The sequence below is a fragment of the Mirounga leonina genome, unplaced genomic scaffold (assembly GCF_011800145.1).
Source record: "Mirounga leonina isolate KUSES-001 unplaced genomic scaffold, KU_Mleo_1.0 Mir_165, whole genome shotgun sequence".
NCBI classification, from domain to species: domain Eukaryota; kingdom Metazoa; phylum Chordata; class Mammalia; order Carnivora; family Phocidae; genus Mirounga; species Mirounga leonina.
Genome location: NW_023270415.1, coordinates 44855764 through 44882615, shown reverse-complemented (window position 1 = coordinate 44882615; position 26852 = coordinate 44855764). Strand labels below are relative to the sequence as shown.

The 26852-nt window shown below is 38.7% G+C and overlaps 1 protein-coding gene across 3 annotated transcripts in view; it reads left to right on the top strand.

Annotated features, from left to right (window-relative positions):
• The window catches only part of STK3 (serine/threonine kinase 3), a 274685-nt gene extending 258557 nt beyond the window's left edge, over positions 1 to 16128 (top strand). For all 3 annotated transcript variants that reach the window (XM_035011608.1, XM_035011609.1, XM_035011610.1), the window contains one exon: positions 14737 to 16128. In XM_035011608.1, coding sequence (XP_034867499.1) covers positions 14737 to 14895 — 159 coding nt within the window. In that variant the 3' untranslated portion in view covers positions 14896 to 16128. The remainder of the gene's footprint in view (positions 1 to 14736) is intronic.
• The last annotated feature ends 10724 nt before the right edge of the window (positions 16129 to 26852 follow it).

Sequence of the window (26852 nt, the reverse complement as noted above, 5' to 3'; positions counted from 1 at the left end):
AATAAATAAATAAATAAATAAATAAATAAATAAATAAATAAATAAATAAATAAATAAATAAAATGGAAGCCTTCTCTGCTCTAAAAAGGCAGAAAGCCTGTGGTGCCAAATCTGGCCGCTAGAGGGCGCCGGATAGCCAGCGACCTAGTCCTTCCTGAGAGGCTGAGCTCTTGCCCTTGTGAGTGGGGTTCAGGAGCTGCCACTAATTATATCTGTGGAACTCAGTGTTGTCGTGTTTTCTCAGTACCAATCACCATTGATTCGGACAGTGGCCCATCTTCCTTCACAGGGACCAGGGATTGAGCTGGAAGCCTATTCCCCTCCTTTGTATAACTGCTAACTCTTTGAGCCGGTCAGGCTTCCACGTCTCCCCTGCCCCTTTCAGGAGAGGTTTGCCCATTCAGAAATCGCTTTGGTTACAGTTCAGTGGATTTAGGAGGATTTAATTTTATTCCATCCTACTGCTTCCACTTTTGCTGCTCTCAGGTATTCTTATTCTAGAAGTTAATTTCTTAGTGGGATTTAAGAGATTTTACAAAATAGTTACCAATTATTCAATACTTGGTCACTCTGCAAAGTTAAAAACCCGCCACTTAAAAAATCAATAAACACTGCCTTCTTTTTTATACTCAGAGCAGAGATTTGGCAGGGGATGGGGAAGCTTCCACTGCTGTTGACCTAGGAAAACTCCCTAATAGGAAATCTGCCTTCTTTATTATTAGTTGGTATAATTCAGGATGACACTCATTAAAGCCAATAAAAAACACAATTTCTGGTGACTGAAAAACCATAGAAAACTAGGAGATAGCTAACAAAACCTGTACCTGCCTCAGTGTTTTAGAGAGAGTATCCTCTCTCCCTTCCTTGGACAGCATGGTCCAGCACATTCAGCTGTTCTGTCAGGTGGGCTGAGAGAGTGAGGGTGGTCTACTTAGAAAGCTCTGGAGTGAGTAAGGGTGAGAGGAGGCTTTGTGCACCCCTCTGAGGAGGGGCCAGTACCTGTTTCGTCCCGCTGGGTGAGCAGGAGAGATGTGCGGGGTGGTCACCACAGGACTGGGGTGGGCCTGCCTGACACTTACAAGATCATGCACTTTGGTTAAAAGAACTATAGCAGGAAGAGGTTCATTCACATGGATGTTCCCAACTAAAAATAGGCTGGATGTCATGGGAACCGGGAAATGGACAGTGTTGTGTGGACCAGATTGCAGTACTTGCATAGTTAAGTCAGTGGGAAGGTAATTCCTTTGCATGCAGTATTTTTCAAAATGACTTCATCCTTTCTGGTATTGTACCTCTATTCTGAATCTAATAAGGCAAAGGAAATTCCACTCATAATATTGTTGTATAAGAATGCTTTGTGGGGGGGAAGAAAAGAATGCTATGGAGAATTCTGGCATCTCTTGGTACCAGGTACTCATCGCTAGGTCTGTTAGGTCATTTATTAAGGATTGGGAGTCACATGATATTGTACATTAACACAAAATAATGTCAGGGGTGCCTGGGTGGCTCAGTTAGTTAAGCGTCTAACTTCGGCTCAGGTTGTGATCTCGGCGTCCTAGAATAGTCCCACATCAGGCTTCCTGCTCAGCGGGGAGTCTGCTTCTCCCTCTCCCTTTGTCTGCCGCACCCCTGCTCATGTTCTCTCTCTTGCTCACTCACTCATAAATAAAATCTTTTAAAAAAATAATACTTTTGGAATAATTATCCAGTGGATTAGCTATTCTTTAAATAACAGCATATGCCAGTCACTTACTAAAAACATCTTAGGGAAAGTTCCTCAAGAGCATGTTGATTTTAACAGCCATATACTTTTTTGTTACTTTTCCGCAGGAGGTAAACCAACAGTATGTCTTTCATTTGATCAGTAATTAAAGATGCATTTTTCCCTTTATCCTTATTAAAATTGGACTTTTTAAGGCTGAGCTGAAATTTCATCCTGAAAAGTAAAATATTAAGATTTACTAGCAAAACTACCTCATGTAAATGTATTATTCAAGCCAGAGCTCACATTCTGATCCCCAAGTTTCTGCGGGTGACCACAATCTCCTGGCTTCCCAGGAAATGCCAAGTGAGATCAGCCAGTCTTTGTGAAGTCCCTCAGTCTCAGTTCTCTGCCTCTGCTTTCATGTCCGCATTAGCGGTGAGTGTACTCAGAAAGTGCCTTGTTTGCAAATGACACTGGCATATTACTTTGTCATCTTACTTTTCAGTGATTTATGCATATTAGGTGTCAGTCTAAGATGATGACATACCCCATAAACACTGTTGTCTGCTCCCTAAACCAGAAAGTCGAAAGTTTGAAACATTTATATTTGAAAGTTGATGCCTCCCTCATAAGACATATTTAAGTTAATAATTTGCCAGTTCTGTGTTCACTTCATCTCATTTTCTATTTCATTTTAGGTTAATAACATTTATGAATATATTTTAAAACAATTATTAATGAAAGGACAAGGGCAGAAACTGTCTACTTCAGTTTTATTCAGTTAGTGATTCTGCTTTTAAGTTTGCATAAGACTGATTGTTATTAAAATAGGCAGGAATTTTTTTTTAATATTTCATAGGAGCCCTCCTATGCTTTTTCTTTTTTCTTTTCTTTTTTAGAGAAGGAGGGAGAGAGGGGGGAGTGGCAGAGGGAGAGAAAGAATCTTAAGCAGGCTCCACGCTCAGCACAGAGCCCCATGTAGGGCTCGATCTCATGACCCTGAGACCATGACCTGAGCTGAAATCAAGAGTCAGATGCTTAACTGAGCCACCCAGGTGCTAACCCTTTATTCTTTTAAATCCCTGAATATCTTCAGTGGTTTTAATTGAATTTGTAGATTTGTCTGTTAATATCTGGGAAATTTAAAATACTGTTTCAGCCACAAATCATGCCTATATAAAATTAATAGTTATGTAAAATGTTACCTTTTTGGTGAATTTTATTTTCTCAGGCTCATGTGGCAAGTAAGAATGAATAACTTTGATCAAAATTTATTTTTGCTGGGTGCCGGGGTGGCTCAGTCGGTTAAGTGTCTGCCTTTGGCTCAAGTTATGATCCTGGAGTCCCGAGACTCCAGAGTCTGCTTCTCCCTCTGCCCCTCATCCCCTCTTGTGTTCTCTCTCTCTCTCAAATAAATAAATAAAATCTTTTTTAAAATTCTATTTTTGCTAAGTTTTTAAAAAACATTTTGCTATATTTTGAGTTCATATTGTTTTATAAATAGCTATCAGACCATGATTCCTATTCTGTGGTATTTTAAAAGAACTACAGATATAGATGCCTCAAAACTAAAGTATTAGGAATCCTGCTTATTTGTAGGTGTCACTTCACTATTTAAAAAAATTATTGCAATCTGAGTTTCATGATTTCTGGTTTTCAGCTGACCTCTATTTTATTTTAAAATTTATTTTTTATTTATTTGACAGAGACAGTGAGAGAGGGAACACAAGCAGGGGAGTGGGAGAGGGAGAAGCAGGCTTCCCGCTGAGCAGGGAGGCTGACGCGGGGCTCGATCCCAGGACCCTGGGATCATGACCTGAGCCAAAGGCAGATACTTAACGACTGAGCCACCCAGGTGCCCCTCTGTTTTATCTTAAAACTCTTTTTTGTAGATTTGGCAAAGTAAATTTTGCATCTTTATAATATGAAGATGGTCATAATTTAAATTGTCAGAATAAGTGTTGTGATATTGTTGTAGAAAATTGTACAAATGGTTGCACTTGGTGATATTAGTAAGAAATCTATCCTCCCAGAGCACTTCATTCAATGCACGTTTGCCAAAAGAGTAAACTGTGGTATTTATTATCATTTTGAATAATTTTTTTTGACAGAAGCCATTTTTCTAGAAAAGAATGAGTCAAAATCAAAATCTATGGTCAGACTTGCAGAATAAACATGAAATGGAGCATGAGACTATGCTGTAGTGGAATGAAATATGCTGGAAAATAGCCAGATTTTCCCTGATACTTTTTATTCTTTACTTAAGTTGTAAATGCTCCTACTTGACCACACATACACACACACACTTTTTTTTTTTTTTTTTTTAAGAGTTAACAGCTATATGCCACAGTGTTGAAAGGGACTTTTCCTGTTGCCAGCCTCCCTTGCCTGCAGGCACCACCAATTTCTGTGATTGGCTTTCTGGAAGATTTCCAGAAAGCACTGGTGCCTTACCTGAAGATTGCAGTACCCATATTCTGAGGGATACTGCAGCCAACAATTGAAACCAGACACCTTTCTCCAGAGTTTACTAAGAGTCCCACCATCTTTCATTCATTTAGTAAATATTTATTAGGTACCTGTTGCAGGTAGTACTTGAGGCACTGGGGATGTAGCTGTTGCTAAAGTTCCTATCCTTACGGAATTCATAATCTGGTGGCCTAGTGGAATAAGAAAGTAGCTCTCTTCTTGCTTAGATTAAAGTTGCATGTGGCGGGAAATCTTCCGGAAAGCCAATCACAGAAATTGGTGGTGCCTGCAGGCAAGGGAGGCTGGCATCTGCTATCCCAGCCAGCTGCTTGCTAAGCTGGTTGGACCTGCAAACCCACTGATGTACCGCTAGAGCAGAGCTTGTGAGCAAGTTCCTGGGAGTCTGGGGGGTATATTAACATTGACAGAAAGAAAAGATGTCTGAAAAAAGAAAGAGAGATGATGTCTATATCTTTCCCAAAGAGTTGTGTAGGTAGGAGACTTTAGCAGGTAGAGCCAAGGCCTCCAGGCTAACTGAGGGCTATGGTAGAGTGTTTTAGGAAAGAAGAGACTAGGGGACCTCTCCCCTTGGGTCCCAGGGGCCCCTGGAGAGTCTAGAGAACAACCTCTGTGGTCTCTATGACTCTAAAAACAGAGGTCAGGTATCATAATACTGTCAAGGGGGCTTCCAGGCCAGAGGAGACAGTACCCCATGCAGAGAGCTGCCCCCCTCCAAGAGATGTGAGCATCAGAGTAATACCAGCCACCACATCAGCAAATCCACACACACCCCTTCTGCACAAACCACCGGTAATCCACCAACCCAGAGCAGGACTGAAACCTCCTTCCACTGACAAGTAACCATGTCCATCACAGGATCCTGGTTTCCTTCCCAGCTCCCAGCACCAGAGGAGCTAGACCTTAAAAAGAGATGGAGAGAAGGTTCTGGATGCATCCAGACAGCATCTCTTCCCACTGCAGCCCTGTTGGTTTCTCTGTGCAAGCTCATACTGAGGGAAGGGACAAAGTTTATAATTCGTCTGGACTTTTAACTAAAAGTGACCAGAAATCAGTGAGATCTGCCCAAGATTCCTTAAGGGATGTGTTGGGGAAATTTGGCATAGCACAGCTGAAAGAGTATGATTGGAGAAAAATGAAACTCTTTTAAGTTTATGTAATAGTTACACAAGATTTGACTGTCCAATAGGCTAGTTACAGATACATTTTAAGAACTGCTTTTTAAATGTTTATCTTCCATAACTAGTCATATAGTTAATTTTTAAAGAAACAAAGTATATAAACAAAGTTAATCACTTAATTTGTTAATCTCATTTATAGCTTTATCAGTATTTTAAAATATCCAAGTATTTATCAGAATCACTGAGAGAAGGCTCGTCTTCTCCTTAATAGATCTAAAAAGATTTAATTAGTAGTTTGGTTTTGAGTTACTCAGATTTTGTTGTGTTGGGCCCAGAATTTTAGAGCTGCTTACAATATAGCAGAGCTATGCATGAATTAACTTTTTCCTGATATTTTTAGCAGGCAGAACTACTACTAGAAACTGAAAAGCATAAAAGGAATGGGTGTTCAACTGCTATTGAGGAATGCAACTAAAATTTCATCATTCCTTTTTCCATATGGGTGGCTCAGATTTCTCCAGGTCAGAATCATTGTAGTAATGCTCATCAGCTCATAGCTCATTGCTAGATCCAAGCTGAACACAACACGAAAGCAACTATGGGACAATCTGAATGGGCACAAGCCAAGTCTTGCTTCTATGGCAAGGGGGGAACATGTCTTGTTGGTTTTGTCACAGCATATCTCTTATTGATAAAATTATAGCATCCATTCCAAATCACTGTGTAGAAATGTGTTTATTTTGCTAGAGAGCTGATTAAATTAAATGCTTAAACATATATGTGCTTATTTTGTAAGGCCAATTATAGCTAAAATATATTAATAACTTATAAGTACTCCACTGGGAGGAAAGAGGTAGTATTTTTAAAAGCAATGCGTCCCTATTTTTAATCTATAAACAATCTGTTAGGAACTATTTTTTGTGATATCTGGATGTTAAAATTGCTTGTAGTTCTTGGGAGATCTAAGAAACAGCTCTTGGTAGGCTTCAGTCCCAATTCATATTAGTGGGTTGAATGTGGTCTGTGAGGGCCTGCATGAACACCTCTAGCTGTGTGACCTAGGGTAGGTCACTTGGTCTCTCTGGGTGTCCTGACCTATAAAACAGGGTTGGTAATCTCTACCCCATAAGGTAATTGATAGGATTAAATGACTTAATGCCCAGGACTTAGGACACTGTCTGACACATTGTAAATAATGAGTAGTTGGCACTTTTCCCTTCTCCTCCGCTGATATCCATAAGAAATGGTTTTCTCCCTTTTCTTTTGGGAATACAAATAAAATCGAAATGTCTTAAATTTACTCTAGATGCTCTGAGGTTAAACAGATGCTTCATGGCAGTTTCTAGTTAGAGTCTCAGAATATTTATAGTCATTTAGTCACTCAGCAGAAGATAGGGGCTGCTCAGCTCAAACAACCTTGCATATAATCCTCCATCCAGGTAGGTAAATAGCGTCTATTTTTGGGAAGAAGGCTCTACCAGTAGATTAATGTGAATGCAGCTTTTAAGGGCATGTTTTACAAGGGATTTATAGTGAAGAATTCCATTTTTATTCTATAGGGTGTCAAGTGTCTGAAATTATCACAATCTTCATTATTTTTTAAATGTGTATTTTAAATCTATATGTATAGTTTTCTTTAACAGGCTTCATACTAGTTTGGATTGACTTGAGAGCTCTTTTATTGTATTCTTCTCAGCCCAGAAATTAAATCAGAAAATGCCTTAATATATTGATATTTTAACTGTTTTTAACTTTAAGTGTCCTACCTATTATCCCTGTGGTTCAGTCTTATGGAAGAAGGCCCCTTACCTGTTTATATATATCTAAACTAAGCAGTGGACTTGACTGGATTTTTTGCTAGTACTTTCTTTGGTACGTTTCCCACTCTCATTGTTAGCAGAATGAGTGTGGCAGCCTCTATGAACAGTGTTTTGTAAAACCAAACCAGATTCTGTTCAACACAGTTAAAATGTGAGTTAAAATGAAATATTAGGGGGAAAAGGAGTATGTTGCTCCAGGCCACAAACAACTCAAAACAGTCTGAGGCATGCACTGGTAAATCTTACAAAATGCTATAGGCAATTCAGCATCAAAATTGCCATAGAAAATTATTGTTGTTAGCCATTCTGTTGATAGTTCGTATTGTTGGAATTGCTAGCAGATGGGAAAATAGATGAGTCAGGATACAATATTAACAATCCATATTTTTTTAATCACAAGCCACTAATAAGGTCTGTAGCATCTGTGAGATTTATTTAAACAGTTGCTAGGAAGAGTCTGTTTTCCCAGTAAACACAGCAAACCTTGTACAGGATTTTCTTGATTGACTATTTGACTAAATGTGTTAACATTAACATATAAGACCATTTACTTCATTGTGATGGTGTCTTGTTTATTTTGACAGACTGATTATACCAGCAACTCATGGACCCATTAAGTCTTGAATGTTACCACATTTATGCATTTAAAAACTTCATAATCTTGTTTCTGCTACTTTCTGAGAGTAAGACTTTTTAAAAACTCTCATGTAGTTAGGACTACTTTTGACAAAACAAAATAATATAAAAATCTAAGTGTTTTCCTCCGAGAGCTCTTAAGATGATATTATTTTAGGAAGTAATTCGCTCTTACCACTTGAATGTGATATTTTAGGTTTTTATAGTAGATTGGATATATAAACTTGCAGAAAGTTCTAATGTTAGTGACAACTCTTCCTGATCAGTAATAAACAGCTTTTCAATACTTCTCACAGAGTTCAGAAATAATTCTAATGACTCAAAGTATGACCTGTCAAAATCATCAGTTTATAAGATTTAATCTTATTTTCCAACTTTTCATGTCACTGAGTTGTTCACACTGCTGTTTTATGCAAGAGCTAGTAAGTGAGTTACTTATTTGCATACCTTTTATTTGGATTTTCCTTTTTTTTTTTAAGGAATACTGAGAAATATAATTTTTTTGGAAATTGACCTCTAATCTTCTTACTCCTGGATGAAATGTGATAATCCAGGACAGTTATTAACAAAATGGGTTGCACATTCAAACTGTCACTTATGTACCAAACTATACTGGTAAAGTTTCAAACAAATGTTTGACTTCTGTAGTTTTGACTTTTTCATTTAACTTATAAACAATTCATCCATCTACTCATCTAATTATTTTTGTTTAAAAGTTGGGATTTTTATTTAAAGCCTTTCACTTGTTTTAAACAAACTTTTTATAAGAGCTGGGAAATCCTAGTCTACCAACTGTCCTGAAACTTAAAGAGGATGGTAATTCTACCTCTGGCTAAATTTCTGCAGTTTATTTCATTCTAAAAAACTGCTCTATAAAAATGTCATCTGCAGGGTTTTCTTTTCACTGTGGCCTTCATAGCTGAATACTTAAAAACCATTTTTCCTTACAGCTCAGGTTAAAGACCCTAGAAATTTCCTAGCAGCACACCCTCCCTATGCATGATGTCTCAATATTTTGAACACTCTGGCAGTGCTAGATTAAAAATATCAAACTTGGTGTAATGAAAAAAATGCATTGATCTCGATCGAGGTCAGGTCATATCTCTGCCATCAACCAAGAGTGTAATTTTGAGCAACCTGGCTCCCATTTTCCCACCCAAAACAAGGAAGCTAGAGTAGATCATCTTTGAGGTTTGCTTTTGCAGTAAGATTCAGTGAGGTTTAACTCATAACCCAGCCTTATAGTTTATGCTCCTGTTAAACAATGCTTTGCTCATATGCGGTGGTGTTTAATAATCCCAGATTCCAGTGTGTTTCTCTGAGGCTCATATGATTCAATTTACCTGACCTCGGTTTAAACTCTTTTTATGGAAATTGATTTTATTCTGTGCCCTTAAGATGTCTTGCCCCCTGGTATTTGTCATTTCAAATGTCCAAGAAAAGCAAAACTTCTTGTGAATAGAAAAACATTGCCTCGGGTAATAAAACAATATTGTTCTGAAGCTCATCTCCATTTCTGTGACTGTGTATTTGAAGAAGTTCTGTCTTTGCTTTCAAAACCTTCCTCTTACTGCACGTCAGCTCATTTAGTCACTTAATCAAGTCATATATCCTTGACGTTTGTAACGATTGTCAAACTCAACAGTATTCTTTCAGAATGTTAAGACCTGAAAATTTAAGAATCACTGTTAGTTGTGCAAGTTCTGTGTTATCATTAAGTTCAAAACCAAATTTTATTAAATAGAATTAGCCTAGAACATCTAAAAGCCATTTCTGGATGAATTATTCATTTTTGCACATTTGTTCACATACAGTAAAAACCACAATGTATGCATATCCTAAAATTCTCTTTACTGACTTCACTTACGAAACTCTAAACTGACTTTTCTTCCCTATAGTTAAAAAAATATAAATTCAAGTTAATTTACCACAAGCTCTGTTGATCCATAAACATAACAATTCTGAAGTGATTTCCCTTCCTTTTTGTGAAGATTTTCAAGAAACCTAATTTTAGTGAATGAAACTTTTGTTGCAATAATATTGATAATTCAGGAAGCTCAACTTTTCCTTCTAATATTATCCTCATTAGCCCCCCAAATTGTTTTAATTTCGATTAGTATTTTATAAGGGTGATAGTGGCATTGTTTAATATTATAGGGCCATTTTTATCATTATGAGTGTCCATAAAATGTTACGTGGTTTGCGACCCTATTTACAACTAAGCCATCGAGTAGCACTGCTTTCCAAGAGATTGGAAAAGCTGCTTCTGCCACATTTCCCCCCCCAAATCATTTTCATGCTTGTGGAGGCTCGATAGCTACAGAAATACAGAGTGCTAAATATATGTTATTAGGGCTTAATCATAAGTCAAAACCCAGCCAGAAGTTAATGTCTATAAATCATACCCACTGTATAAAAAGTGGAAAGTTCTACCAGTTGACCTCACATTTTTTTTTTTTTTTGTCTAGATGACACCATAATGTAGTTATTTAGAAATCTGCTGGTATTTCTCTTCTGTTAACAAAATGAGAAGAACCTCTGATCACAAATGCTAACTTTGGGGCTTATTTTCTGTTGGATACCATAGTCAGATCATAAGATCAAGGAGAAAACTTTCTTGTCCTGGATAATCTTACCCTCATCAAGGGCTTCAGTTACAGCCTAAAGGCTGATGGATTCCCCAAATCTATAGCTTTATTCTCTTTCATGAGCTTCAAAACTCCAAATTATAATCCATATCTGATGTCTCCACCTTGATGCTTTGTTCATCTCTCAAACTCAGCAAGACTAAAACATTGCCTCCCCTACCTTATTAATGATAATGAGCTCTACCTCATTGCCATACCTTGAAGCCAGAATCACCCTAGCCCTTCCTTCTTCCTGATCTTTCTTATTCAGTCAGTCAACAGAGAAAGCCCTATCAGTTCTACTTCCAAGTCTCTCAGATCCCTCCCTTCTTATCAATCTCCACTTCCTTTTTCCTGGTCCAATCTTCATCCTCTCTCTAGACTGTTGTAGTAACCTGCTCACAGGCCTTCCTGCCTCCATTTCCCCCCGTGCTAATCCATTTTATATACCTGCTGTTGGATATATTTTTCTGTCTCATATATGATCATGTCACCAGTTATGTTCAAAATTGTCTAGCATTTCTTTCTTGGCTACAGAAAGTTTGTAGCAACATGCTTAAGGCCCTTAGCAATCTGACCTCTGCTCTCCTTCCTGTCTCATCTCCTGACCCCCACCCCCCACAGGTCCACCCCACGTCCCAGCGGCCAGCTGCAGTCTCCAAGGATGCCAGGCATTTGTGCACCTTACACCATTCTACTCATGCTGCTTCTACTCCCCTGTCCTATTGCCCATCTTCTCAGCGTCCCCATTAGCTGTTCATGGAGCTCTTGCCAGCTAGGTTGCAAGTTCCTCTTGGGTGGTAGAGTGTTTTGTTCATCTCCGTATCCACAGTGCTTGGTCCATAGAAAAGAATAAATATTTTAATAAATGAGTATTCTGGAGTTCTCTGACAGCCCACCTGAAAACATAACTATATATGTTTCTTACACAGGTGTCTGATTTCCTGTAACCTTGACCTTATAGAGCCACAAATCTGAAATCATATTTAAAAAAAACAAAAGCACTAGAAACAGGTGTTACAAACTTCAGCACTAAAACCATGTCTATCTTTCCTGAAACAGTCTCAGGCATTCATTAATGTATTTATTCTTATTTAGTGTAATGCCTTATAGGATTAATTGCTTTTCTAGTTCCCAACAGGCAAACAAGCTTGCAGTAAAGGGAGAATGACATATGTCTAATGAGGGCCATGAAAAGGAGCTGACAGCTTTCTCTCAAATGAAGATAAAAAGCCAAAAAGGAGAGAGAAAATTAACACACAGCACAGATTAGTAATAGAAATTAAAAATGGTGATTCATCATCAAAGGAAGGTTGCTTTAGGTCCTGGGTCCTCTGCTTTAGAAGGCAGCATATTTTGTAAAGCACTTTATAAAGATTTTCTCTTCAAAATGGTTGAAACAAAGTTTTTATCACTTAAAAAACTAAGATGTAGATACTTCACGAATTTACTTATGTGAAACACGTAATTCCCTAACAATGCCAGATAACGGTTCTCCAACATCACAGACCTGTTTGTCACAAATTTTACATATGGAAAATATAAAAGTCTAGTAAGGAGGGGAACTTGTCTTCTAAGTAGTTTCTTTCTCTGAATTCCATCCATTACTGTAATATAATATTTATAAACTGTTGGTAATTTGCCCCAGTAAAGTAGCATAAGATATTTACAGGAATATCTTAATGCAAAAATTGTTTGCTTTGTTGGATGTTAATTCTCCTAATCTTAGAGTAACCCATTCCTTTGAGTCATTTCTTTCTGTATTTCTATTTACCCACCCTCATGCCATGATATTTAGCAGTACATGTTTAATAGTTTCTAAGTGTGTGTACAGTCTCTAAAGTTTAAGTAATTTTTGGAATGTCTGGCATGGAGACATGAAACTCATGCATAAAAATCAATTATGAAATAATAAATGACTCTAGAATCAATCAAATATGAAATTGTGTTGTTTAAATTATAAATGTTATATAGAAATTCAGAGATGGGAAGATTAGCGTGGGCTGAAAAAGAGACAAAATGAAATTGGATCTTATGTAGACCCAGGCTTGTCTTTTCTTGGGGAAACATAGCTGTGTGTGGTCTGTATTGGCCCTTCACCTCACCATCACCTGTTCATACAGTTCAGAAAGTTCCAAGGCCCCCTGTAGTCTGATTCTTTATCCCCCCAGTGATTTGAACATATTTGACCATATAACAGATATATGATTAATACTTGGATTAAAATTTAATGAAGAAAGAATATAATACAATGCATTGTGTATATATATGTATATATATATAATGCATATAATGGTATGATATACTAAGCTAGCTTCTGTTTATGATAGGGCATAGTTTATATATATATACACCAGAACTTTTCATACACCAGGGCAAGTGGTGCTCACCTTCAGAATCCTCATCCTGGGAGCCCACATACTCTTTCCCGTAACACTGTCATGCCTATATTTTTGGAAACCCTCTTTTGAATTTCCTTCAGAGTTTGTGACTCATTCTTTTCAGTATCCTCAGTGGTGACAAATCTTTTTCAGTTGAGAATGAATTTGATTTTTAGAACCAAGAGTAACTTAGGGCCAGGTAAGGTGAGTAAAATGGAGAATCAAGCTGAAAAATACCATTTTTGGTTAAAATTGACATGTTGACTATAAAATAATGAGAGCATTTTCCAATTTGGCTCATAAAATAACCAAAGACAGTTCCCCTTAATAAAACAAAAAATAAGCTCCAAGTTTTATCATATTAAAACCAAGCCTGAATTACTCTCAGAGAATCTTCCTGCTCTAGAGCAGATGGTGACTCCCTGAAGTCCAAACCCTGCTTTGCCTGGCTCGGGGCCCCACCAGCCCCTGGCTTCCTCAGAACGGTGGGGCTTCCTCCTCAGGACACCCCCCTTTGCCCAGACCAACACAGTCCCCGCTCCCTAAAGGGAATCTGCTCTCCATTGAATTTATAGTGAGGCTTCTCTTTTTTTGGTTGGGCATCTGTTTTTAAAAAAAACACCAAAAAACAATGGATGCTCTCCCCAGGAAAGTGTACCCGTGAACATGCAGAATTTTGCACATGAGAAGCTTCTTTGTGGACTTGAGAACCTCTCACTGTAGTCCATAGTACATGCAGTAGGGGCTCGTGGCCGTCCCTCAATGGTTCTAGTTCCTGATCTTACCCTTCTGACTACTCTGTGAGTTTCTTAGGGCAAGGAAATAGTTTAGTGCTTCTTTGCTCTTCTTACAGTACCTACCCAGATGCTGAGTATGTAATAGCATTCTGTAAATCACTGTGGTTTAACAGTTTTTTTTTTTTTAAACTGCCTACCTGCCACCATTGCTTTAATAGTTTCTGAAGAAGACCAAGTTTTAGGATTTTTTTAATGTTAATGAGATAAAAGTCCAAGTGTTAGGTTATATATTTCAGGGCATCCTAAAATATGTTTCTCAAGAGATAATCCATATCTTGCTGTTGTGACATATAAATAATTACAGTAAAGCCCAGTATGCCACAGATCCCATCACGTGGAATGGATCTCATCCCCGCCCCCCCATATATGTGAGGCTTCTCTCACAGAAAACCGGTAAAGGATGTGCTAGTGTTGTTTCCAGAGGCAGCATAATTGTACTAAATCATTATGGTCAAACTATATCGTTTAGTCAAATCTTATCATTATTGTCAAACTATAATGTGTATGGTGAAAATTTAATAGGCAGTTTATCTTCAAATTGGCCAAGCCCGTGTCAGAATTTACAGAGCACTGTTTACATCAGGCTTGGGCTATTTTGAATCATAAATTTAAAACCTTAATGTATCAAAATGTTTGGGACAAAAGTATTCTAGATAATTTAATTTTCTGATTAACCCAAGTACTTAAAATCTAAGCATTTGGCAAAATGCAGGATAGAATGGTTGATTTAACCTGTATTCAATCTTGTCACATTCTTGGGTGATCTCTGCAAGTGTTCACAATTATGGTAGTGCTCCAGAGCTGGCAAGGATGTGAGAGATTAGAGTGAATATATCCGAAACATATCCTGAACGTCTGTGTGTTGGCAGTGGTGGATTCGTCTTTCTGTCTTTCTTTAAAAAAACACTTTTCATCAGCTTATTTTTTTCACTTGCTCTTTCCTAAAAGCAGAGTTTTTTTTTATTGCTTTTGTTGAAAGATGACTTAAGGTTCTTATAAGGTGTGGCTTCTTGTTTCTTCAGGGAAGGAATTCCTGTTTTAAAAGTTGAACTGTATTTCAAAGATATAAAGAGTTTGCTGAAATATACTAAAGCCCATTAGATTTTAACCTATTGTAGATCATTTTATTATGTTGATATCTTAATTTTTTTTCTGTTTCTAGTTAAAAAATCTAAGTTTAGAAGAACTACAGATGCGGTTAAAAGCGCTGGACCCCATGATGGAACGAGAAATAGAAGAGCTTCGTCAAAGATACACCGCGAAGAGACAACCCATTCTGGATGCAATGGATGCGAAGAAAAGAAGGCAGCAAAACTTTTGAGTCTCATTTCTTCTCTGTTTGTTTCTTTAACTATTCCTGAGACCAAGAAACCACTAAGAATTGAAGAAATATTATTATTGGGTTTTTTTGTTTAATCCCTGAGATTTGTGCTATACAACTAGACAACAGTCCAGAACTGATGATGGTACATACCTGGTCAGTTCCCAAAAGGCAGAATTTACAACTGTAGCTACTATGTTTTCATTTTTAAATAATGAAAACAACAGACATGTATTCTTCTCTAGATCTGTCAGCTGCGTTCGGGCGCTAACAGTGTGTTATATAATGAACACTGTGTTTAGAGACCTTGAAAATCTGAAGCTATTGTTTAATTGTACAGCACTGAAGGGCTTTATGTTACAATATTCTTTATTCTTATTTCTGGTAGCTTATTTATTGTATCCCCAGGTAAGCTTATTTATTTATGCTGTTTCACTTTGTTTTGTTTTTAAGGACAAGATCAGGCTAGCTTTGGTGAAGGGAGGGGCATATTAGTGGATGATAATGTACAACCAAATTATACTTTCAGCAGGGGGCTATGGGGTACATTCCTTGATTTCCAGGATAGTTTTCCAATAGAAGCAAAGCAACAATAGTAATAGCACCCAAATGGGCCAGACTCTTTTTTTATACTGAAGCAATAATTCCATTTTTACCTTCTGAAATTTTGTTTAATGTTTTTATTCTTGATGTTTGGTACAAATAGAACTATATATATTTAGGTCACACGGAGCTATAATGTTTAAAACCAAAGAAATCAATGGAACCTTTGCACCAAAAAAGTGTGGTAAATATTTTAAAAGAAGTAAATCCTTAAGACAAATGTAATTTGTTAATATTGTTTCACGTTTTATGTATAGGCCTGATAGCCAAACTGTATCAAACTGTAATCTCATCAAATTCATTTCTGTGAAAATGTGCTCAGTCGTCACAGGACTTTTTTGTTGATTTCATTTATTTCCTGGGAATTGGTAAACATCATGTGCCTGACGATAACAAAATAGCAAAAACATTTGTACTGAACTGTGTAAGCCTTGGGGACTGGAAAAAAAAAAAAGATTAAACCGTTAAAAAGAAGCTCATTTCTAAGCTGAATGAACGTTTGTGTGATTGAACTGGGACCAGTCAGTTCTTAAGCTGCATATGGCCATCTAGACAGTGTTTGTTCTTTTGTGTGTTTAATTACTATGTGTAAATCATCAAGACAAATAAATTTTACTGTGCCACCCAGTGCATCTCATCTCTATGTCTTTTTTAAAAACTCCCCTCCTGGATTCTGTCTTTTCCTGGCATGGAAGGTGTATTAGTGAGGACAGGCTGGCTGGTGTAGCAGTAACAACCCAGAAACCTCAGTGGCTCAGCGTAACACAGGTGATTTCTCACTGGTGCTCCATGCCCATCCCACGACAGCAGGACCCCCTGCTCCCGCCACTCACACCCAGGACCCCCGCCATCTGCAACATTGATGGTCACTGCAGCAAGAGAAGGAGTGCTGATGAGGCTCACATGAGCTCCAGCCCACTGTGACACATGTCGGGGGGGCCACAACCAGTATTCAGAACTAGTCATGTGGCCACTCGTAATTTCAAGGGAGCGAGGAAGTGCAACCTTCCCGCGCGCCTGGCGGGGAGAGAAGAAATGCCAGTAGGTTCACTAGGGACTGCCACAGAAGGTGGAGCATCTCTGGAAAACTTCAGTTCCATTTTAAAATGGCAGTTGCGCCCCAGGCCATGCCTTAGAGTAATATTTATCTCTGCTCTGTTGAGTCCTGACAAATAGTAAATTGTGTAGTTGGATATGAATTAGTAAGATTATTAAAGTAGTAGTGAGTATTGAAAAGTTTCTAAACGTTATTAACAATGAAGACTGAATTTACAATATATGCTTCAGCTACATCCTTATGGAGTCTGCTTGGGACAGCAGACTGAGTCAGTCAACTCAAGCACCCGACCCTTTTTTTCCCCTTTCTTAAGTGTTTTTCTTTTCGGTAACCTAATACCTTGCTTAATTTGATGGAATCAAATGACTGACTTGCTATCATCCAAGTAAAACCACCTACATGAAATGTCAAGAAACCTATGAAGATGATTTTTCTCCAGTTTGTTAAATTAGAAAATTTATGCAAATTAATTCAATGAGGCCTGTTAACCACTCTTACTAATTCAGTCTCAACAAGAATCCTCCTTTTAATAGTAAACATTGAGTGTTCCAATCACATTGTAATTTGTATGTAAATAGATTTTATACCCTATTGTTATTTTTATTCTTTATACACACACACACACACACACATTTAAGAGAATTAAGAACAGTGAGCATATTTTTATTTTAGAGCCTTAGGAAGCTTCCAGAATATTTTAGGATAATCTGTTTCAAAATTCTTCCAATCTTCTCAGTCCCTGCCCACCACCAGTCAAAAAAAGGAACTTAGGGTGAGTTTTGAAGAACCAAAAGCCATGAAAGAATCCTTCGAGTCTAGGTAAGCCTTGATTAGTCATGATGCTGAGGAGTTTTCTAGTTATTTTAATGAGTTTAAGAAGAAGCCTCTTATTATCTTGACCTTGGCTTCTGAGAACATTCCAAGAATAGGTAAGTGTACTTTCTACACACCCCCGTCCTTTCATAAATGCAGAATTGTAAATGTAATTGTAGCTAATGAGTGAGGATTTGTCTTGCTGAAAAGCCAGCATCATTGTATATGTTGTTCTATAGATGAGAAAGTTTTTTCTTTGATTTAGATGACTCATTTCTACAGACTTACAATACACTTAGCTTATTTTAGCAGAAACAGTTTTATGTTCAGAATATGAGCTAATTTGGCCAATATACATTGGAGAAGAAATTGTTTTTATTTAAGTGGATTTCAAAATAGTAACATCTATTATTGGGGACACTTAATATTTGTTGGACACGATGCTAAACAACCTAACATACATTGCTTTTGTATTTCTTTCCTCTGCTTATTTACTGAATCAGATCCCTGAGGTTTAAAATCACTCTCTACTCACTGAAGGATATGTAGCTTCTCTAGTGGAAATTATATAATACATTAATAAGATGTTTTTAACTTAGTTACAGGAAATCTTTTCAAATTAGTGACACATTAGCATTCAATAGGAATGATATTTTGGTGTTTCCTATTCTGTATGTTAAAGATTAATGATTAAATCCTGAAAATACTAATGATACAACACTCTAAATAGAGCATCATTTAAAAAAAATAACTGGAGTTACATTGCATTACTAAATTAGTATCAGGCCTAGGCATTTAATTAGGTATTTCATCAAAATGCTATTTTGGAGTACAAGCTACTTTTTTGGTCCCAAAGCCCAAGAATTGGGGGTCTAAAGAGAGAATCACTCTTCTTTGCTCTTTGAGCAATCTGATGAGATCTGGACTCAAGGTGTATACCTTAGTTGGGTAGTCTGGTGCCACTGAATGGTGGCTTATCCTCCTGGGAGTCAGCCAGCTTCTCCCTGTTCCATGTCCACATAAAATACTTGAACCTCAGCCAACCACTTCCTGAGTCATGAAAAGACCCCAAGAGAGAAAGCAAATGACCAGCTCAATTCTTCCACCAATCTTGGAAAACCAACTTCAAGGCCATGTTCTTCTCACAGTGGATCTTATCAGTAGCCAGACTCCTTGCCACCACTTTTTTTTTCACTTGATTAAGCTCTTTCAATTAAAATTCTGATTTTTGGGGTTGCTCTTCTGCCTGCAGAACTTTGCCTACCAAGTTAGGAATGAACTCTGCCTCCTGGCATTTGAGATCTGCATCATGCCCCAACTGACATGACCTCATCTTACATTACTGCCTTATTTGAGCCCTTTCTTTCACCAACCCGAACTGCTTTCAAATGCTATCAAAGTTATGTGATTTATTATGGATTATAAGCTTCCTGGGAGCAGAGACTTGGTGTTTATCCATCTTGTTTCCCCACAATGCCTTCCAGGATGTTAGATGAAATTGGTAGTAAATAAAGTTTCATTGAATACTATTAGCTCCAACAAGAAAAAATTCTCATCATTAACCATAAAGGCTAATCTCTCTCCTTACATCCAGGTAATCATGGTAACAACAATAATACTAGTACCAACCAGTTTTTGAGCATCTACTAAGCCAAGCACTTTTGATACATTATCTCAAACCTTCATAACAAGATGCAGTCTTTTTTTCAGAAAGGAAAGGACAGGAGAGATTAAATGAGGTCACAAAGCTAGTCAATGCCAGGATCTGTCTCCAAAATCTTTGCATTTTCCATTAGACCACATTGCCTAATAAACACAGGAAGTCTGGCTTTAGAATATTGGATGGAATTTGCTAAGCCTGCTTGCTGATCTTAGAGTAGCTTTTCACTTAAAACTTAGAAGTGGACCGTTGTTAGCTAATGTCCTTTTCTCCATTTCATGGGACCTACATTTTCTGAAATGGCATCCTTTTTACCTGTAAGGGAAAAAAAAAAAAAAAGTGCATTAAGTTTCCAAGGTGAGTTGTACAAAGATTTTTTTCCCCCTTTATTATTAGGGTATATTTGGAGTTCTTGTGCCTTGAAAATCTATGTGGTTTTTTTTGGGGGGGGTTGTTTTGTTTTGTTTTGTTTTGTTTGTAAATTGAAATGTGTTCTATTCTTTCCCTTACAAAAGTCTGTCTTGGATAATGAGTACTTTGGAGAAATAATAATCAGCATAGTAGAAGGTACATGGCCTCAGAAACAAATTACCTGGGTTCAAACCCCAGTTCTTCCTTTATACTGTTGTTGCCCTGGGCAAGAATAACCATGCAGCTGATCTGTGTTTCAATGTCTTCATCTGTAATAATGCAGCAGTTGTGAAGATCAAATATTCTAGTACATGTAAAATATTTAACAAAGTTCTTGGCATATGGCACATAGACAAGAGCTTAAAAAATAAACTTTTAATCCTTTCCAGTTTAGGGCATTGTTTTTACAAGAATGAAGAAAAAGGCTCTGTTCTTCATTGATGAGCAAATTTATGGTAACTTCTAAAGTGCCTTAGAGACTCCTAGAACCCAGATGTGTGAACCTTTAAGGGCCTGGCCTACTCTCAGGTAGTGATTTGCACTGAGGAAAATCATACTCAATTTTTAAAAGTATTTCCTTTCTACCTAAAACTAAGCCATAAGCTAAACATTCCCCCCCCCCCCCCGACACACACACACACACACACTCTCTCTTTAAGACTTTCCTTTCTACTTTAGGGATATTGTTAAGGCCAACATCTATGGCCACATTTATGAAGACCCATCTGGAAATTTCAAATTTATGCCCTTAAAGTTTTGCTTCACTAAAGTTCTAGCATTCTTGGTCCTTAAAAATATGAGTCATGCAATTGATGGTTTCCCAACATGCTTCAGTTCCAGGAAGCTCAAAATCAAATTGACAGTTAATAGCCTTATGGGATTCTGTGAGCTGCATACTTCCATTTCCATGATCCTATATTTATAAAAACAAAAGATTTCTAAGAAGAAAAAGAAAAAAAATATCTGTGGAGGTTTTGGTCCTTCCATCATACTTAGAAGGATCTTGTTCCCTATTATGTGCAATTTTTATATCTTCTCATAGTGTTCTTAGGGGTTTCAGCTATGGAGACTGGGTGTCAAGGGGCTTTGTTGTTGAGGTCCTGCACCTAGAACCCTGCCGGAATCTTCCACATGTGAGTATTACCACCTGAGGGGGAAGGGATCTCTAGCGGATGAGATTCCTGGACACTGTGATAACCCCTGTCCTTCCTCTTTGGGAAGGAGGCAAGCTAGAGAACACCATAATGCCCTTGGCCCCTGTACCTCCTGCCCTCCAGCAACCTGTTCAAGTCATATGTACACAAAAACTGATTCAGGATGACCAGACAAGCACCATAACTTCCAGCCCCGGGTCCACCAACAGATCAGATAACGCTAAAGAAACTTATCTACCTCTCAGTATTTTTCCATTTTTATTCTTCTATTCATAAGCCACTTCATATCCACAAAGAAAAGAGAAGGATAGGAACAAACAAACAAACAAACAAACAAACAAATATAAGAGAGCAAAGGGAAATAGATTTTGCATGATAAAAATGACAATTGTAACCGAAAATTACAAAGTGTCATACCCCACATTTCCTCAGTAGTGAAACAAGTCCATTCCATTTTATGAGAAAGCCCTCAAAGCTAACACATTCTAAAATTCTTCTAGAAGAAAATTCCCAGTGCCTGTCCATGTTTGAACCAAGCAACTAGTCTTTTACATTTTTATAGAATTTTCCAAGGTGAACTGTAATTAGTTGAGTGGAAGCTAAATAACACGATACTAAATCTCTCGGTTTTTCAATATTCCCTTTCTAACGTCCCAGTGTGCGCGGAGAGTGCATTCAGCCTCTCCATGTGCTCCACCACAACTCTCTTTCCTATTTAAAAAGAATATATTCTAAAAAAAATAGTGGGGAGGGGAGGGCACCTGGGTGGCTCAGTCGTTAAGCGTCTGCCTTTGGCTCAGGTCATGATCCCAGGGTCCTGGGATCGAGCCCCTCATCGGGCTCCCTGCTCGGTGGGAAGCCTGCTTCTCCCTCTCCCACTCCCCCTGCTTGTGTTCCCTCTCTCGCTGTCTCTCTCTGTCAAATAAATAAATAAAATCTTAGAAAAAATAGAAGAAAATATTCTTAGCAAAAATATTCAAATGAGAAGACATAATAGCACTTGGAACTAAAATCTTTGATGTGAAAAAAAAAGATGCACTGAGAAATCTGAACATGTAGAACCATTCCGTTATTAATGAATCAATGTGCAAATTTATGACTTCATTTTCTGTTGACCTTTCATGCAATATATAGAAGTTTGTTGTTTTTTTTTAATTTTTTTTTTTAAGATTTTATTTATTTATTTATTGGAGAGCGAGCAAGAGAGAAACAGCATGAGAGAGGAGAGGGTCAGAGGGAGAAGCAGGCTCCCCGCTGAGCCGGGAGCCCGATGCGGGACTCGATCCAGGGACTCCAGGATCATGACCTGAGCCGAAGGCAGTCGCTTAACCAACTGAGCCACCCAGGCGCCCTGTTGTTTTTTTTTTTTTAAAGCACACCAGCTGATGACCATAAATCAGTTTACATGCTTAGAATGTGGACTTTGGAAATTATACCTGATATTAATAGACTAATGAATCTGGGCCTTAACAAATTGCAGCAAGGATTTTCAATTTTGAGAGTAAATTAATTGCTTTAACAAGCAAGTAGTGATTGGGTGTATGATTCAGAATCTTGAGGGTGGCAGGCAATGACAGAAGTCTAAACACAATGTTTTTAAAATTCTTAATGCAAAATTATTTCAATTTCATGCAAATCTAATGGGTAGCTAGTTTTTTTTAGTTCAGTGACTCCCATTGTCTTGCCCAGTCTCCTGACATGTATCCAAAGCAATGATAGCGAATATATATCATGTATACAAATATCTACAATATTTGTCTATAGTAACCATTTCTTTTTTTTTTTTAAGATTTTATTTATTTATTGAGAGAGAGACTGAGAGAGAGAGAGCATGAGAGGGGGGAGGGTCGGGAGGGTCAGAGGGAGAAGCAGACTCCCTGCCGAGCAGGGAGCCCGATGCGGGACTCGATCCAGGGACTCCAGGATCATGACCTGAGCCGAAGGCAGTCGCTTAACCAACTGAGCCACCCAGGCGCCCTATAGTAACCATTTCTAACTTGGCTAAAAGGAAGCATGCTTCTTCCGGTAGAAAAGGCCTGTCCCTGGGCGCCTGGGTGGCTCGGTTAAGCAACTGCCTTCGGCTCAGGTCATGATCCTGGAGTCCCTGGATCGAGTCCTGCATCGGGCTCCCTGCTCGGCAGGGAGCCTGCTTCTCCCTCTGACCCTGCCCCCTCTCATGTACTCTCTCATTCTCACTCTCTCAAATGAATAAATAAATTAAAAAAAAAAAAGGCCTGTCCCTGCTCTGTCCAATTTGAAGCAAATTCAATGCTTTAGTTCTTGAGGCCGTTATAAAAAGACAAAAAAAAAAAAACCAACTTATCTCTTTTACAGATTGGTACTCCTCAAAGGGAGGTATCTTGAAGCTCTCCACTGACGTGGTGCATGACCTTCGGTGAGTTATTTGACCTTCCCTAAGTCCTGCCTTCTTTTTTTTTTTTTTAAGATTTTATTTATTTATTTGACACAGAGAGAGAGTGCACCTGGGGGAGCATCAGGCAGAGGGAGAGGAAAAAGCAGGCTCCCCACGGAGCAGGGAGCCCAACCCCAGGACCCTAGGATAGTGACCTGAGCCGAAGACAGACGCTTAATCAACTGAGCCACCCAGGTGCCCCTAAGTCCCACCTTCTTTATCAGAGAACAACTTCAGGGGTGTGAAAAGCGGATGAGATGCACATGTAAAGCACAGTGCCCAGTACACAGTGGGCTCTGGTGACTTACACCTTCTTTACTCACCAGCCAACATCCATCGAGCACCACAGCAACACAAGCCAAGTGTGGAGACACAGAGATGAAGGCGACAGGGTTCCTAGGCAAGAGCTGGGGCATATTGCCTGGTGCAGGGCATAGACCCACGAGTGTGGTGAGTATAATAAGGACGCCAGCAAAGCCTTGTGGCAGCAGGAATTGAGGAAGTCTCCACTGCAGGGATATTTGAACTGGGCCTTGAAGTTTGGGAAGGCAAGAGAGGAGGAAGGGCACTATGGGAAGGGCAGAACATGTAGGAAGACAGAGAGATGAGAAATACATGGGCTACCTTTCAGTGCCTAAGAGAGATCATTACACAATGAAAGCATGGAGTGGAAATGCATCAAGGATCATCTGTCTTGCTTGCTCTCTCTATCCTGCAATTTAGGAGGTCCAGAATCATGTGGCCTGTTTTGTTTCTGTTTTTGTTTTATTAAATCACTGAATGTTTTCTAGAGAAATCAATTCCAAGTATTATCTGGCCTGTTTCCTGGTGCCTATGGCTACCATTCACACTCAGCTACGCTCATTTCCATTATTTGGTAGTATCTAAAAGAAATTTTATCCGCGGCGGCTTGCTGAGGTTGACTCTTGGGGCAAAGGGGCCAGAGAAATGTGGGTAGAGGGGTTAGCAGCCGCATCTGAAGGAATAGGCTTGGGGCGCCTGGGTGGCTCAGTCGGTTGGGCGTCTGCCTTTGGCTCGGGTCATGGTCCTGGAGTCCTGGGATGGAGCCCCGCATCGGGCTCCCTGCTCAGCAGGGAGTCTGCTTCTCCCTCTCCCCCAGCTCATGCTCTCTCTCGCTCTCTCTTGCTCTCTCTCAAAAAAACCCCAAAATCTTTAAAGGAATAGGCTTGCGCTTATTTCCTCATATCAGTTCACTAGCTGTTTGCCTTGACTGAAACATTTATCTTCTTTTTGTCAGTGGTTCTCTTCTCAAGACCTTCAGCATTTTCCACCTTCAATTAAAGCAATTTACAAAGGAGGGGACATAAAGTGTAACCAAGTAGCATAAAGTAAAAATAAATTTAGAAAGATAAAACAAAGGGAAAACAAGAGTAGAGCAGCAGTCTGGAGCCAGGAATCCTGTTAACAAGAAAAATGTTTACCCTGGATTTGGTTCAAAACTTCCTAGAAGCCAGAGTGAAGAAGGAAACCAGACACAGTTTACACCATCTACAGTTTACACCGTCTAACTATGCTATTCAATATGATAGCTGCTGGTGCTTGAAATGAAGCTAGTCCAAATTGAGATGGGTCCTGAGTATAAAATACACATTATGTTTCAAAGACTTAGTATAAAATAAAACAGACTATCTCATTCATAATTTTTAATGTTTATTACTATTGAAATTCTATTTTAGATATATTGGATTAAAACATCTTATTAAAATTAATTTCACCCGTTCCTCTTTACTTTTTTGAAAATACAGCTACTAGAAAATTTAAAATTACATTGGATATGGCTCATATTTGTGGTTCTCATTATAAATCTATTGGACAGTGCTGGCCTTTAAGATAAAAGCATTCATTGACTGACTGATGAACGGATAAAGTATGGTGTATCCGTGCAGGGGCAAACAGTTCAACAATAAAAAAGGAATGAAATAATAGGTATAGAGTTTCTTTTGGGGACGATAGCAATGTTCTAAAATTCACTGTGGTCATGGTTGCTTAACTCTGTGAATATATTACACGCCACTGAACTGTAAACTTTGAAAAATGAATACATTATATTTAGCTATGTTATAATAATAAAATAAAAGTTTTTGAACTTCCGGGGGGTGGGGAGATAAAATCATAATCGGTTGCTCAGAAGAAACCCAACTGTTCTTAGTACCTAGGTAAGAAGTATCTCTCTAACAGCACCCATTGGAAAGCATACCATCCATATTCACTTAAACATCAATATTCATTATCAATATTCTCGGAGTAAACACAGGGATGACTTTTGCAGGTCTGTCTTGTTTGGTGTTTTCAATATTTCTCAGTGGTATCACACTCCATCCAGTAGACACCTATATGCTAATGGCTTCCAAATTCCTCCCTCCGGCCCAAGTCTTCCTCTTCAAACTCCATAGCCAGGCATTCTTGAGGTCATACATGTACCTCAAGGTCAACATGACCAAACACTACTCCCCTGTATTTTCTATCCAGTTGGTGCTACCATCTATCGTCCAATCAACAATGCTAGAAACCTGGGATTTCTTGAATGTTCATTGTCTTTCAACCCACACCACCCCTCTGCCAATTGAGGCTTCCAAATAGTTCTCAAATCTATGTCCTCATCTCCTTCCTCTCTACATTGCCCCTCAGTGTTCATTATCTCCTGCCTGGATGGTCAGCATCCCCTTAATGGGTGTCTGCTCCAGGTCATGTGGGTTTGAGTGCTTCCTATAAGGTTTATTTTATTTTTTTAAGTAGGCTCCATGTCCAGCATGGAGCCCAACACGGGGCTTGAACTCACAACCCTGAGATCGAGACCTGAACTGAGATCAAGAATCAGACACTTAACCAACTGAGCCATCCAGGTGCCCCTATAAGTAACTTTTTTTATGACAAATGTATTAGACCATTACTTGTATAATTACAAATTAATTCACTTTATTTTTTTAAAAAATTTTATTTATCTCTTAGAAAGAAAGCATGAGAGAGAGCACAAACGGGGGGGCGGGTAGAGGGAGAAGCAGACTCCCTGCCGAGCAGGGAGCCCGATGTGGGGCTCGATCCCAGGACCCCAGGATCATGACCTGAGCCAAAGGCAGATGCTTAACTGACTGAGCCACCCAGGCGCCCAAATTAATTCACTTTAAAAAACATGTAAAAATTATCTACCTGCCAGTGTTGTAGTGAAGACTTAAATGAGACAATGACTATAAAACTCATTTCCTGGCACAAAAAAGCTCTTGCTACACAGACTAGAGACACCATATCTGGTAAGGACTCCTGAAAAAGGCAAGAGGAGACGATATTTCTGAGCACTGACTCAGCCTGGCACTTTCTTTCCATGACATATTCTGTAAGGTAGATGCTTTGTGTGGCCTTGGGCTGCTTAGTTATTTAACCCTTCTCTGCTTTAATATCCTCATCTACAAAATGAGAATAATAATAGAACCTGTTTTCTAGGATGTTGGGACAATTCATGCATGAATACATATCAAACTTCCCGAATAGTGCTTTGTGAGTGTTAGCTATTAACATCATCATCATCATCCCTATATTTTATTTTATTTTTAAAAATATTTTATTTATCTATTTGAATGAGAGAGAGAGCGAGAGAGAGCACAGAGGCAGAGGGAGAAGCAGACTCCCGCTGAGCAGGGAGCCCAGCATGGGGCTCGATCCCAGGACCCTGGGATCATGACCTGATCTGAAGGCAGATGCTTAACCGACTGAGCCACCCAGGTGCCCCTCATCCTTATATTTTAGCTGAGAATACAGATGTTCAAAAGATGAGGTGACTTAACCAAGTTCCCACAGCTAGGAAATGTCTGACCTAGAATGTTAACACAG